Genomic DNA, 14,760 nt, shown 5'->3' with positions numbered 1-14,760 from the left:
CTGTGGGAGTTTTGTGTATACGGGGCACTATGGTTTATGGGGGGGTGATGAGAGGGCACAAAATCCATTGGAATGGGAGTTTTTGGAGTTTTGGAATGGGAGTTTAGGCGTCTAAACGATTGTCATAAAATCACCCAAATGTAATCAGAACCTCAACCATCAATGCCGATGGTCTCAATTTAAGTCAACATAGTATGACTCCTTGTTTTAGGAAAGCTGATTTCTCACATTTGCCTTTTTTCAGGTTTTTTTTGTTCTTTTCTATGTGCTATACTTACATTACCATAAGATCCTAAACGGAATTCAGAGGATAACAGATTAGCCTTATTGAGAATTATCTTCATTTAATAGACTTGGAAGCTGCAATCACAAGGCTTGTTTGGAAGCACCTTCACCCAAAGTGGGCAAGAGGGGGTGGGGACCCCCCCACACTAAAACCAAGTTACTTAAACTGTACTTATTCAAAGCCGAATTCAAAACCAAGTCATTTTAGCTGGTTTCTGATAATGCACAAGACGGCTTGGCTTCTCCACCTATGCATTGGTTTCTTAGTCTGTCAATTCTAGTCTTGTCATACCATTTGAATATTTTATGGCAAGAGCTATGTGAAATTGGTGTTATATGAAATAATCTTTGTCCCATCATGATCCCCATGGTACTGCCTTAACTCAGACCCTGACTATTGAAGAAAGTCTGAGGAACAGACTTAATTGCTTTAACACAACCAGATGTTTAAGGAAACGTACCCAAAAGGGTCAAATAAAGCATTTATTGGCACAAAATAAGTTTAATGCCCACCTACATTACTGCATAACAGTTTTATGACTTTTCCCTACACCTACCTGATTAAAACCACATGGCGCCTTAATTCCTCATTAAGCTGTTATGAAACGTTAATATAAACCATCAGTTTCTTATATAAAACACATGAACAGTTTTGGGCAGAAGCACCCCAATGAACTGTGGTAGGAAACTTGCTTTGCAAACTTCTGTAGTTACCTCCACTCCAGCCAAGACGAGTACCCCAGGTCTGCCTTACTTGAGACATTATGCTTTTGTTTTTACAACAGCACAGGTTAAAGTCTAGATCGTGCGCATCTTACTTACGTTAATAAAGGCTGAAGAAAATCTGCATTTTAACTTGTTTCAACGAACCAATACAGTGAAAATTTGATTATGCAGCTTTACAGGGACATATGACATCTCCATTGGAAATACCACAGTAGACTGCAATTTGTTTACGAGTAGTGTTTATTCCACCCTCACACACACATCATTTTCTCCTATGATAAGAGCTAAAGCTTGGTGTTCACCCATTCAGTGTAATCTAAAATGGTTTGATTTCACCTTGTGATACGTTTAGGCTTCTAGTAGATCAGATGTAAGACTAGGAACAGACTACCTCCATATTGAGTATCTGCAGAAGTTGTTTTGATGCGGTCACAGTGTAAACCACTGGATTATACGAGAAAAAAAGTGGACTTCCAAGTGAAGCGTTTTAAGAACTAGCTACAGTCGACATTAACAACGCAATCAGCATTTAGTGTTGGAATCCCAATAGAATAAGTCATTGAGCAGGATTAAACAGGTTTATTTTAGATAAAAGAATCTTAAAATCACAAACGTCCATTAAAATAAAATGTAAACAATGCTAAAAATAATAAAATCCAGCTTCAAAATGAGGGCATAAGCACCCTACATGTAACGATCACCGGTTGTTTGGATATTCTGAGCAATATAACTGTCCATACTTTGTAAAAGTCAAATCTTCATCTGCACATTAGTCAATTGCCCCGAATGAAGATCTTCAGTTTCACATTAAACTAGGGGATAACTAGCAGCTGTAGCAATTCCACAATGGTTGTGTCTGTCTTTGGCGATCAGGACATAGCCCTTGTCACCCCACTTCTCACCCCAACTGCAAAGAAAAAATAAATACGATTAGACTGCAATGCCATATTCAATATTAAAATAGACATCTTGCTAGGCAACATGTTGAATTCAGAGTCTAGCATTAAGAATAATATCAGAAAAGTCAGATTGTAGCCATTCCTTCATTATATACAATATTACACACAAAGATGGTTAATTGTACACCAAGACATACCTGTTCTTTACAATCCAGTATCTCTTTCCATCCACATCTTCTCCTTCAAATCCATAGCCTACAACAAGGACACCGTGATCCAGCTCTTCACTACTGCATTCAGGTTCATAGTAAATACCTAGATGAAAACAGATTAAGTATACATTACACCTACAGAAGAGTAAAACACAGTAAGCTTTTCCTAGGATCACAGCTATCATGATACAAAGATGGGTTTTTGCCACAGCAGATTGTTTAGAGTTGGGTGCTTTAACTTTCAGGGAGGGGGGGGGGTTTGAATAGTGTAGTGTCCACCTCAAAGCTTACAGCCAAGTGCTAGGAAAATAAAGCCTTGCAAAGAGCAACGCAACAGAAAGGCCAACTAGCTTTGGGTACTACAGCACCCCAACCATGATTCCAGCAACATACCCGATTGATAGAACTGGAAAGATTGGTGTCCAGCATCAATTGCCACAGAAACAGGGCCTACTGAAGACACAGCTTTCATGAGGGCCTTCTCGTCTCCAGATTCCACATCCATGAAGCCTGTGTCGTTTGCAGAGTTGAAAGCTGGGTTGTAAGCACATTCTTTATCATCCTGTAAAAATGAAACCACAAATGAGGCAGTGTACCTTAATGTTGTCTTTTCCCAAAAGCTAATGGAACAGTTGCCATAGCTCTTGGGAGATTAACACTATAACACTGGTGGGTTCTGATTAGTCACTATAATCTGCATACTGCTGTGGTAGGACAAGAGCTGGGCACTTATTAACAAGTCAAAAGGTCCTTACTGTAGCAGTGTATGGGTAAGCCTCCTCAGAGTCAAGGCCTTTGTTGTCTGCAATATATTGAAAGGCCTGGTCCATAAGGCCGCCGTCACATCCTTTGTTTCCTTGAGGTCTAGAGCAGTCAACTAGATTTTGTTCACTTAGGGAAACCAGAGTTCCAGTCTGTCTGAAGTGCTGACCTTCAAGTGCACCAGTTGCACTGAAAGACCAACAAGAACCACATTGTCCCTGCAGAGAGATATTAAAGTTTGGTTACTCACAGTATTAAACCCAAATGCACATGGGAAGGGGAACACCCAAAAAAATGTGGCGGTTTAAAATTAAAGATTGATAAGTTTCAGCATCCTTGCTTTAACATTAAAATGCAAAAGGTCCAGTAAAAATCACCTGTAGTTTTGCATTTAAAAGCCACGTAATACATTTGTTGAAGTTTCTTGTACAGTTTTAGACCAAAAAAAAAAATAAAAAAAAAAATCTACTAAAGTTGTTTGCACAAAAGGCAAGTTACTGCCCCATTAAAGAACCATCATTACTTGCCTAAAAGTTAACTGCAGCTTTATTAGATACCAATCAACCAGCATTAGACACCAATACCAGAACAATTCTCACCATATAGAAGTACTATACAAAATAGAATGAGGAATACCTGATCTTTAACAGGGGTCACGTATCCATGTTCACGCCAGTCAACAGTCTTTGGGGCTTCAAAGTTTAAGGGAGCCATGAAGGTGGATCCTCTTGTTTTCCTTGGAGTGTGTTTGTAGCCATTCATTAACTGTCTATACTCTTCTGTAGTCTAGAAAGACAAAGAAAAAAGTTTAATCACATGCCACAAGAAAACTGTAAACACTACCAAACAAGTGTAAACAAAGTCTTGCTTACCATGTCCCCAAACTGGTTCATTCCCAACCTGTAAGTATGCTTTCCCAAGGAGTGGTCAAGGTTGTGCATCTCAATCTTTTTTAGGTTCTTCTCCCAGACCATTCTCCTCCAGCCTTCTTCCTTCTGTGAAAAAGGACAGTTTAATGCAATAACTGTAACACGATAAACGTATTGAAAGACTGAAAAGTGCCTATGCAGCAATTTTTATTCGGGTTATAGGTGGCCCTTCTGTAGCAGTTTATCATATATTCTGCATTTATTTTATTAATGTCCGAGACTGCCTTATCAGTATTTGACTGCTACACAATGTAGACATAAAATAAGGTTTTCATGGCAGCAGCCAGGAGGGCATTTTGATAAGAATAAAAGGTGCCCTAAACACCATTGTTTGCTTTCCAACATAGTATCTGTATAGTTGTAGTCTAACATGAAGTGAATGGTAATGGAACTGTGTTGCTTACCGTCGCATAGGTTTTAGCATGCCAGCTCTTCCAGAGATGCCAGTGATCATCCAGCTCTGGATCTGTAGCAGGCGCCGCTAGTACTACACTTAGGCAGAGAGCGGTAATACTTAAGTATAGCATCCTGATTTCTTATCTGTAGAGAAGAAAGGAAACGTTGGTTAACAGAGCACATTTAAGAGCAGTTACCCCAGCCTACGGCAAGTCTAACACATTCACAGAGATATGGAGCTGTATGAGGTTAAGGTGTGTCACAAGGTGGCAGGCTGCTGGAATATCACCAATGCAAGCAATTGCAGCCAACCAGACATGAATCCTTTTACACCATCACCCAACGTTAACAAACACAAGACTGGGGAGGGGGCACGTAACGTGAGAAGTCAAACCCATGTGCAACAGACATGATCCGCACAGACATGGCCCAGAAGGTGGAGCAATACGCATCCCGTTGGATTGTACGGCCACTTCTCCCATTCACACTGTAGCCGGGGAAATACTCGCAATTACGACGTATCGGGACCCGATTTCCAAGTAGTGAGGATACCGCGAAGAAGAAGAACATTCAAAGCGTTACAACAACCGTGCCAACAAGCATTACTCAGCATTGTTTAAAGCACGCGAAACTCCACATCAGAAGGGCTGTGGCCACCAAGAGCCTTTCCCACTCACACTTTATTCTACCAAGGTCACCCCTGTCTGGTCATTATTAACGGGGCAGTACAGGTTACCCTCCGTGAGACACACATACTGAGGCGACCGTACGAGCAGAACAAGCTAGCCTTGGAAACGCCAGGGGGAGATGGGAGCAAGTAAACAACCAGCACCCAGCCGGCCAAAAGCACTAGGAGATGAGGACAAAAGGTGAAGAGGCGATCCGGGACAAGACTTCTGTACCGAGGAAACCTACGGATTTACAGTACGGGGAGTGGCCACAGTCTTCCATCACATAGAATCTAAACATATGAGCTACCGATATAATATATATAATACTCAAACGCCACAACAACAAAAGTAAAAAAGGAACAATAAAGTTAAAGCATCGTGTGTAATTATATATATATATTATATATATATATGGAGAGATATAGATGAATGGATGGAAAGGTCTTCGAGCCAAAGAAAACACCGTCCCAACAGCTAAGAAGCAAAAACAATACGCCACTCGCCGCCCTCCGAAATAACCCTTACCCCATCCCTTTTACACAACCACATACCTCGTCCTATGCTCTAAGGTTGGGAATTGCAGGCATTGGCCTCATCCGGCTCGTTTATATACAAGCTAAAATAAACACGCCCATTAGGTGGCGTCACTCGGTACCATTGGCTCGGCATCATGGGTTTAGGGCGTAACCCGAAATCCAGGGACTTTGTCATGTGACTGCAGAGCGCGTGATTCCACATTTCGTGTCCCGGAGGGAAAGTGGGGGATGGGGTTCGTGGTTGTGTTTATGTCCTGCATATGAGAATGCGCCCATATGTAATGTATACATAAGCAGCACGTATATGAAGTAAAGCAAAGTACACGGAAATACCCAAGCGTAAATTATTATATAAACGCCCCATTCGCAATTGAATGTGTTCTGTGGCGTGGGTCATACCGTAGATGGTGTAGGGTTATAAAAATATAGGGATTCGATAGTGTTCGTGTAAACAAACAGACACCGGGCTTTTAATTCTGCTTCGGATTAAATTCATTACATGACTGAATCGCAAATCAGGGAATGTGAATAAACGGGTTTTAAGAGCTGTTATTTAGAAAGCCACGGGATCAATGATTTCCCGGTCTATGTATTTGTAATTAATCAGTAAGTTCATTCAGGAAATACAGGTGTGTGTGGAAATGTGCACGTGACACAACAAATGAGCTCCTAGCATTTGCAGTAAGGAGTCATTGGTATCCTTAAAAAAACAGTGTACAATTTGTGTGGTCAAACGAAATGAGAGGGGAGGAAATTGGGGTTGAAAAAGGAAGAAACAGCCTTTAAAGGGTTAATCTATGCAAAGTTTAGGCCTTTAAAATGCAATTTTTCATGGAAATGATTAGTGGATATTATTATTATTGCACCATTTGATACATAACGTGTATTTTTGGTTATGGGCGCTAAAGTATTTTCTATAACCGACCTGATTACGTTATAAAGTCCCTTGATGAACAGAGTTTTTAACTCTTTGAAGTCTGTGAAACATACTTTACCCTTACTAACAAACATCTGGTACCCATATTCAACTTTTTTTTGTGTGGAAAAGTATACAATTCTTTCAAGAACTGGTTTTCATTTTTTCATAGTGACGATATATATTGTTAATTTGAGCATTAGCGTTCGTTAAGGTTTAATCACCCCATTCCAGCCCTCAAATTTGTTCATTCATAAGAGGGTCACTAGGTAGTATGGAAATGTGAAAAGGGAAAGAGTTAAACAGTGGCTGAAAAGTAATAGTTCTTTTTTTAGCTTGGTTTTCACCATTTTCCCCGGTTATATTGGTTGCTGATGGTGTTATACTGAGTATTTGTATTTATTTGTATAGTTCAGGCTGTAGAACTTTTTACAGAACTGCAATATAACACTATAAGAAACATAAACAGACATATGACTTGCATATGTGACTCGTCCCGTTTAGCAAGTTTGGGCTCCTTAGCAAACTCCTAAATGTAGTTTATATGCGGTGAATAAGATATGCTCTTTAGAATTTAAAGGGACAGCTTACTGGTCCTGGCAGCCCTTCTAAAGAAGAATGTATATTAAAGTAGGGGGCAAATGCAGACCCCCCCCCCATGCAGGGGGAATGCCACAAAAACATAAGGGACCACACAGCTATCATACGCGTTAAAATACATATGATGGCTTGAGTGTCCCTTTAACGTGTAAAATGAGGGCTTGCTTCCATAGGGATGTTGCAAATAGTCAGTTTAGAAAACAGCAGAACTATTCATAGTTTTTGGTCTCCGTCCAAACATTATTGTATTCAAGAGAAAACATTAACACTTTATTTTCAAGTGGCCCATGGCTTTTACTTGCAAATGGCCATACGGCTGAGGTGGAGTCGCCTATGCACGTGGTTTCGTAACAATACAGATGCAAGGCTTCCCCCTCTGGTTCCCTTACCAAGCTGGATTCTCCCAGCCCCCATTGTCTATCTTTGAAACACTAGACAGATAAACATTGCACCCCTGCCCACTAATCTAACACTCCCAAGATGGATCACAAGGTACATTGCTGATTGCTGACAACAGGCGCATGGGCTGCTTATATTGCTGTGTGAGAGGTTAAAAGGAGAACGTCCTGTAAGCATCGCCCGCATGCAATACAGCCATGTTGCTCCTTGTACTTTGTAACAAGATGAAATAAGAACCATCTTATTGCAGGGCAGGTTAACAGCATTCATTGAATTCTTTCTTCGTACAGATTGGAATGATTAGTAAATAGTACGGTGTAGTGGTTGGCACATATGGCTGTTGTAAAAGTCTTCCTGATGTACAGCAGCTTTCCAATGCTTCCATACAGTAGGCACTGTAACTAAATTATAGTATTGCTCAGATGCATGCAAGATATGCATTCATATAACATATTTTGCTAATCATATATGGTGTTTTTTTTATCTTTAAATAGTACAAGACAGATATCCTATAGCACTCTATTACTCTTCTCCAGGCACTTAAGGATGTGTTCATATACTTTATAACATCCAGGTAAAACCAGAGTCTATTACAGTTTGCCCATTTACCCCAGTTCAGGCTGCTCGGAGGAGGGGGGGGCAATGGAGTTCCCCACCAAGCTATTTGCACCTGGTGCCTGTGAGACAAAAACACACCTTGTCACGGGAATCACGGCTCGTATCATAGACAGTAAGTGCCCATCAAACACATCACTTGGCAGCCTGTGGCCCCAGTTTTCCAGCAGTTGCCCCGCTTGTAATAATCACACCCTGACACTCAGAGGTCAGCCAGGCTATTGAAAGACAAACAGTGAGGAAAGGGGCAGCTGTGTATGAGCTCCTTGAAGATGTTTGGTCCCTGGACAGCTGCCCCTTTTGCCCTATAGTAAAGACTGCAATATTCTTGGCACTTTCACACTATATTTATGTTTGTCCTAGCTGCAGGCTAAGTAATAAGCCATATGAACTAACTACTGAAACGCATCCAAGACACAAAAGAGCGTGTAAAGTTATGAAAACCTCCATGGATTTGTACAGCCACACCTAAAGTATCAATTAGAAATTATTTCATATATTGGAATTCTGTAATCATCTTTGCCAGATATCCACCAGGACGGCGTGTTACCTGCTTTCACCATCGATGAACTGTAAACAGTGGCGATGATGTCATTCATGTTTTCAGATATAAACATTTATTAATGTAAAGGAAAATCCACGATAACAGCGCACAAGTATGCGTCAAATCCAATAAATACAGCATTTTTTTAAAAAAATTAACAATAGCTCATCTTCAAATCTTTATTTTAAATATATATTCATCTCGAGCTACTAAAAATGGCAAACAACTCATTGTTAAACACTTTTTTTTTCATTTGTGTAGCAATGCTTGTAACAGTGGCTGATTTTATTAGCTGTCCGTTCGCAACCCCCCCCTCGTTCATAAATACACTAGTTTTTTGTTGGTGGGTCTGGATGGGACAGTGGACTGTCCCTTTAAGATCAAGACCCCCCCCCAAACCCGTACACACACTAAAAACCATTATATAGCTGCTATTTTGGGAAAACCTGTTGCTGAACCAGAAAATCACACTTTCAATTCTCTAAAATAATTTTTCAGCCATACTAGTGTAATAAAAAAGTTGTTCCGCAATCATTGCTGCGGCAGTAAACATTAGCAGTGTTGTTTTACTATAAATCGGTTCAACTGAATTCCCAGAGACAGGAGAACAGCAGGGGTTTCTCTGGGGTGGCGTTATCTTTTTAATGTGATGTAACCGTTAATTCTAAATTTAAAAAATGCAACAAAGACAGTAAAAATCTAACAAAGGTAACAATATGGGATATATTTGTCATAACAATACTGAACAAAATCAGATTTGCATTCATATATTTAGAGCAGCATTTTCCTGTTTTAGTTTGACATCTCCTGACGCTGCATAACAAGAGACAAAGTATTTAGCGTTGCACTAGTCATTGTTACTATGTAAATAAAACGTATGCGCGTGCAAATTATGTATCACCAGCGAAAGCTCAGTGTTGGTGTTTAGAAAGAAAAATCCAGGGAAAATTATTATTATATTTTATTATTGTTATTGTACATTTTTTTCTATTTGATCCTAGACCAATGTAATCCAAAGCATTCAACTGCCAAAAAGCCGTTATAAGCACAATAATAATAGTGCTGGATAATGTTCACAAAAGCTTGCAATCTATAGGATAATCAAACATGGCTCCATGTATTGCCCCCATATAGTTAGAAATCAGAAGCATTGTGGGAATTCCATTTTTGCTAAACATTTGAAAATTAATTCAATGAATTGTGAGATGTGTACATGTTTTCCTTCTTTTTCTTGTTGCAATAATAGCAAATCTGCCCCATTTGGTTTTATAAATTACTAAATAAATACAAGGATTTAGAAAGAGTCAGGTGGTAACTATGATCTCTGGACTCTGGACAGGTTTACGTTTCTTGATTCTCACAATTATCCTTAAGACGTAAAAACATGTAGTAAAAAAATGTTTTGTTAAACACACTTAGTAGTCACAAGATGATCCTGGTTTGGGTAGTTAACCTTTGGACCTAAACTCTATGTCCTTCCTTTCTTGGAAAGAACAAGACAAGGCAAACTGTGCCTCTGATCTCACAATACAGTGGGAAAAACAAAAAAACTAAAACAAAGCATTATTTTTCCAGAAATTCAAAAGCAAACTACCAAAGTAACAGGATTTTTTTTCTTAAAATATTCCAACCCCCTTTAATAAATGTATCCTTATTTTTTAATGCCTAGAGAAGCTGCAGATCTATCAGACTTGTGTATCCCAGAGGAAAGCCAGCAGGTTTAATAGATCCTGTAGTCCTCTTGCCAACAACGTATCATATAAGTGCTTGACGTTGATAGGCCAAACTCATGTTATGTGCGTCAGCTCCGTGACCTACTGTCACTTACATGGGCTCTGTGTGCAATCTACATGTATATGCTCTTTATGCTCCTGGTTTCAAAAAGGAGGTGGGGCTGAGTTGAGTAATGTAGCTTTGCGTGACCCCGCGATGGTAGTGCGGCCTGCGAGCTCCATGGAAGGTAAGCTAAAGTGAGCGGCATGTGACTGTGTGGGTTTGTGTGTCTGCTTAGATTTGTATGTGTATGATAGCATGTGTGCCTGGGTATGTTAGCGTGTTTGTGGTTGTGTGTGTGTGTGTGTGGTTGTGTGTGTGTGTGTGTGTGTGTGTGTGTGTGGGTTTCGGCGCGGTTTTGGTGGGCATGGTTTTTTTTGTGTGGGTAGGGACAGGATTTCATCCTTGGACCCAGGCAGTACAATGTCTTGGGCTGGCACTTATATACTAGTAAACTAGTACTTATTGATCTGGTCTTTTATAAAAATGTCTTGCTTTTACTTTTTAGTTTGCCATACATAAAGAAATAATGGTGGGAAAGGGTCCTTTTTTCCCGTTGCGTTTGTACCATTATTGTATCATGTGATATGCCTAGTTTGCCTTAAACTAGGTATTTATGAACAGCTTAGCTAGCCAGTTTTCATAGTTAGAATGTAAGCAGTTTATAAATTGTCACATAAACCTAAATATAGCTTATCTACAAACACTGTCCTCCTGGGGGTTGGTTGGTGAGGGAATGTGTCCAGACCCCTGCCCCTGAAACTCTTAAAGGGCCCTTCATAAAGCCTGGAGCTGCGTGTACTATGAAGAATAACACCTAATAACACCTAAGAATACTACAAAATACTAAGAAGCGTTGGTGAAAAAAGCGCAGGAAATAATTTCTGCGGTCACCTTTGACAGTGATTGGTGGCCAAATAACTGCATGAAGAATGCCCAAATACCCCTGATAGGATAGCCTGGATTGTCTGCTTTACAGAAATATTTACCTTTGTGGGTGTTTCAGAGAGGAAAATATAAAAAAAAAAATCATATTTTTGCTAGGTTTTACTAAATTTCTCATGCTAAATTTTCAGCCAATTGTCTACCTATGGTATCAAATGAAAGCTCTCTCTCTCCTTAAAAAAACAATATACATTTTACATGGATGCACTATTCACAGGAAAAAAGAGTAATCGCTGAAACGACATACCGCAAAAATGGCAAAATTGCTCCGGGACTTGAGATACCAAATACCCCTAGGATTGAAGGGGTTAATAGGGAATTCCCACTATTTGTATTACTTCTATATGATTAAAATAAAAAAAGTTATAATAAGTTTTATTATTAAAGCAGTTGTAATTTACATAACATGATGTTATGCATATTAGCCATTTGTATGTTTTTAAGAAGGAGACTAAATGTGGGGGGTGAACGAGACTGAGTTGTGCGTTGTCATAACATAAGTATCAATATTCCTCTGACTGTGGCGGTTAAAAAGGGTTCCTCATACAATATCACTAATAAGTACTGCACTAAGTAGAGAGAAGAAAAATAGGCGAGAATGTAACGTCATTTTTTGTAAGCGTTACAAGGTAAATGAACTTGCCAGTGTTGCTTAGCAACCAAGTCCTTTCTTGTATGTTACATTTCTGGAAGCACACTTCTGCAATGGACAGGCTAAGCAGAACAGATAATGCAGAATGCATTCATTGCAGATTCCTCACAGCAAATGATTCACAGAGCAAATTACAGGAAAACCTTGATATCTTTTAAAACAGGGTAGCATGCTTACAAGAGCGGAATATAACCATTTCATTAGTTAGTAACTTTTGAAAAACAACACTTAGGTGGAACAGCACCTTTAAGTAGAGAGGTATATAGTGATCTCCCCTAGTTCCTACAGTTTACACTTCTGTACACTAAATAATCCTGTGGGTCACAGTATTAGTACACCACCCGAGTCCTGTAGTTGGAGTGAGTGGAGAAGACATCAGCCAATAACAACTAACCCCTTCCAAGGACTACCAGGTCAGGATGACCGCTTAGCCTTAGACTGAAAAAGCAAATACAATAGCAGGTGAACAGGGAATTCATTCTATATGTGAGTCTGCTCATTTTATGCCACAGATGTCTGATTTAATGACGTAAACTTTTTAACTTAACTTTAAACCAATTATGCTGATAAAAATATTCAATATGTAGGTAGTTCTAATAAATAAATGTGGTTGTGAAAAAATATTTAAAGGCAACTATTTCCCCTTTAAAGTTTTCCAAATGCTTCCTATACAAATAAATAGTATATATATATATATATATATATATATATATATATATATATATATATATATATATATATATAATATGTTGGAAACCTAAACCTGCTAAGTCATTTTTTTGTGCCACAGTAAACTCACTAATGACTGTAGAACACTAAGAAGAACTCATATCTACACCCCCAACACCCTGCCCAAAAGACCAAAAATATTGATTATTTAGAATATCAGACCTCTTCTGTAAAGCAACTTCATAACATTAGAAAACAGTCAAAACACTTTACTGCCTGGTGTTGATGCCTTTATTTTTGGAACTGATAAAGCAAGCCACTAAGTATGATTTAGATAGATATCTCAGTTGTTAGTCATACGATAAACCATTGTGTGCAAATGTGATGCTTCATGCAACAGCGGTAATATTGCGAATTACCCTGTCCTATCTCTGGACTGTTTCCGGTTTCAGACAGGGAACTGGTTGGGGCTTGATGTTGTCTGCTTACTCAGTAGTCTGCTTGCTTTGCTCAATATACTTGAGGTATCACAGCTTGCACATTAATCAGTGAATTGATCCGTCAGGGCTTTTAACCCAAGGCATTTAATTATATATAATATTAATTTGTTATCAACATAGTGCATCTAGGGTAGGTTGGACATTTAAAACCGGGCTTTAATCATTATACAGCCCAATGGTATGTGGAATCCATTGAGCGTATGAACTGTACACACTGCATGGTAACACTTTTTTAAATGTCTAATGTAGCAACTAAACCAACAATTATAAATCGCAAGAGCCCTTTTTTAAGATGGACAATCCCTGAGGTTCCTCTTATATAGGAGCTCATGAATGGTGGTTAGGTATGAGTATACCGTTGACCTACATCCCTAAAAGTGATAATAATGTATCTAGAAGTAGATGAAAACGTGGTTTTGTTAAAAGAAGTTATTCTACTTTGAAAGTTATATAATTAACTCAAAAGGTTACAAAATCACAGAAAATATTGTGGTGAAGCCTTGCCCCAAAAGAAACACTGTCCCTCTTTTGTCATTAAATATTCAGATGTGAGCTCAATTATGAGTTTTTAAAATGTACTAAATTCACTCACTTTTAGTATTAACACGTAGTCAACATACTGACTTAAAGTGATGCCTGGAAGAGCTTTGTCTAAATAGGTGTGCAGTCAAAATGCCGTTTGTAGAAGAAAAATAGGTAAATGGAGCAACAGTTTCCCACTTTTCAAATATTTTTTTTAAGAGGCTTTCTAGACCTTTAACAGTATAGATTTCAATACATGGGGGGGGGCACTAAGTACCCTCCCCAAACTCGCATATTTCTGATTTCCTGAACGTTTGCTTCCTTTCAGACAGGAAATCCTTCCAAGCTTCCCTGATGCTCTCCTCCAACTTTCAAATTAGTTGAGTTTGCAGATTTTGGCAAATCTCAAAATTATTTAAAAAATATGCTTATAGGCATCATACCCCACCCACGCAACTGTCAATCAACTTATATACAAATGTAAGAGTTTTGTTTTGAACAAATATTTTCTGAACCCTTACTATTTAATATCTTCCCATTGAACATAAAAATAGTTTATAATAGAAACAATGATGATTATATATTGAGGTGTCAGAAACGTACCATATGTGCACTTTGTATTGATAATTTAGGATGTAGTGTGTAATTATTTATTTATTTTTTGCACAGATCTTTCCTGCATTCATAAGGATAAGGTTACTTCCAGGAACCTGGTGAGCTTGAGGCTCAAATGGAAAGAAGTTAGGGAAAGGAAGATGTGAAATAGGTAAAGGAAATTGAGGTTTGAAAATGTTAATATGTTAAAAAATAAGTTAAGGATTAAGTACAAGAAGAGAGACAGTAAAGTTAAAAGTGTACAAATTACAATGGTGGTCTCCTCTAGTAACCAATCAGGCCTCAAAATCCCTGTACTGATGAATGATGCCAGATGATGTGTTTAAGGTTAACGTTGCTGAGATGACGTAAATTATAGGATTTGGATAAAAGTGAAAGATCCCCCTTTAAGGAGTGAAAAAAGAGGATGATTAAATAAAAAAAGGTAAATAGAAAAAAAAAGTGAAAAGGTAGGGGTATAAAATGAAATGGAGGAGAGCTATAACGTGGGAGGGAGGAGAAGTGGTTGCAAAGAGGAAAGAGGTTAAAATATAGAAATAAAGAGGAGGGATGAGAAATGCTACATTGTTGCTCACCTAGTGGCTGCCATTTCTG

At 38.7% G+C, this 14,760-nt stretch overlaps 2 protein-coding genes across 2 annotated transcripts in view; one reads left to right on the top strand and one right to left on the bottom strand.

Moving 5' to 3' along the window:
* ISCA1 (iron-sulfur cluster assembly 1) overlaps positions 1 to 14,760 on the top strand; it is a 521,537-nt gene that overhangs the window by 89,029 nt on the left and 417,748 nt on the right. The window lies entirely within an intron of this gene.
* CTSL (cathepsin L) lies at positions 1,576 to 4,353 on the bottom strand. The gene is made up of 7 exons (XM_053467412.1): positions 4,218 to 4,353; positions 3,757 to 3,879; positions 3,521 to 3,670; positions 2,878 to 3,102; positions 2,516 to 2,684; positions 2,108 to 2,225; positions 1,576 to 1,918 (listed from the first exon to the last, which is right to left on the bottom strand). Exons 1-7 carry the CDS (start codon positions 4,338 to 4,340, stop codon positions 1,819 to 1,821), a joined length of 1,008 nt encoding a protein of 335 aa, XP_053323387.1. The 5' UTR covers positions 4,341 to 4,353; the 3' UTR covers positions 1,576 to 1,818.

Source organism: Spea bombifrons, chromosome 1 (assembly GCF_027358695.1).
Source record: "Spea bombifrons isolate aSpeBom1 chromosome 1, aSpeBom1.2.pri, whole genome shotgun sequence".
Taxonomy (NCBI): Eukaryota; Metazoa; Chordata; class Amphibia; order Anura; family Pelobatidae; genus Spea; species Spea bombifrons.
Note: the sequence above shows the minus strand (reverse complement) of the source record. Positions and strands in the feature narration are given on the sequence as shown.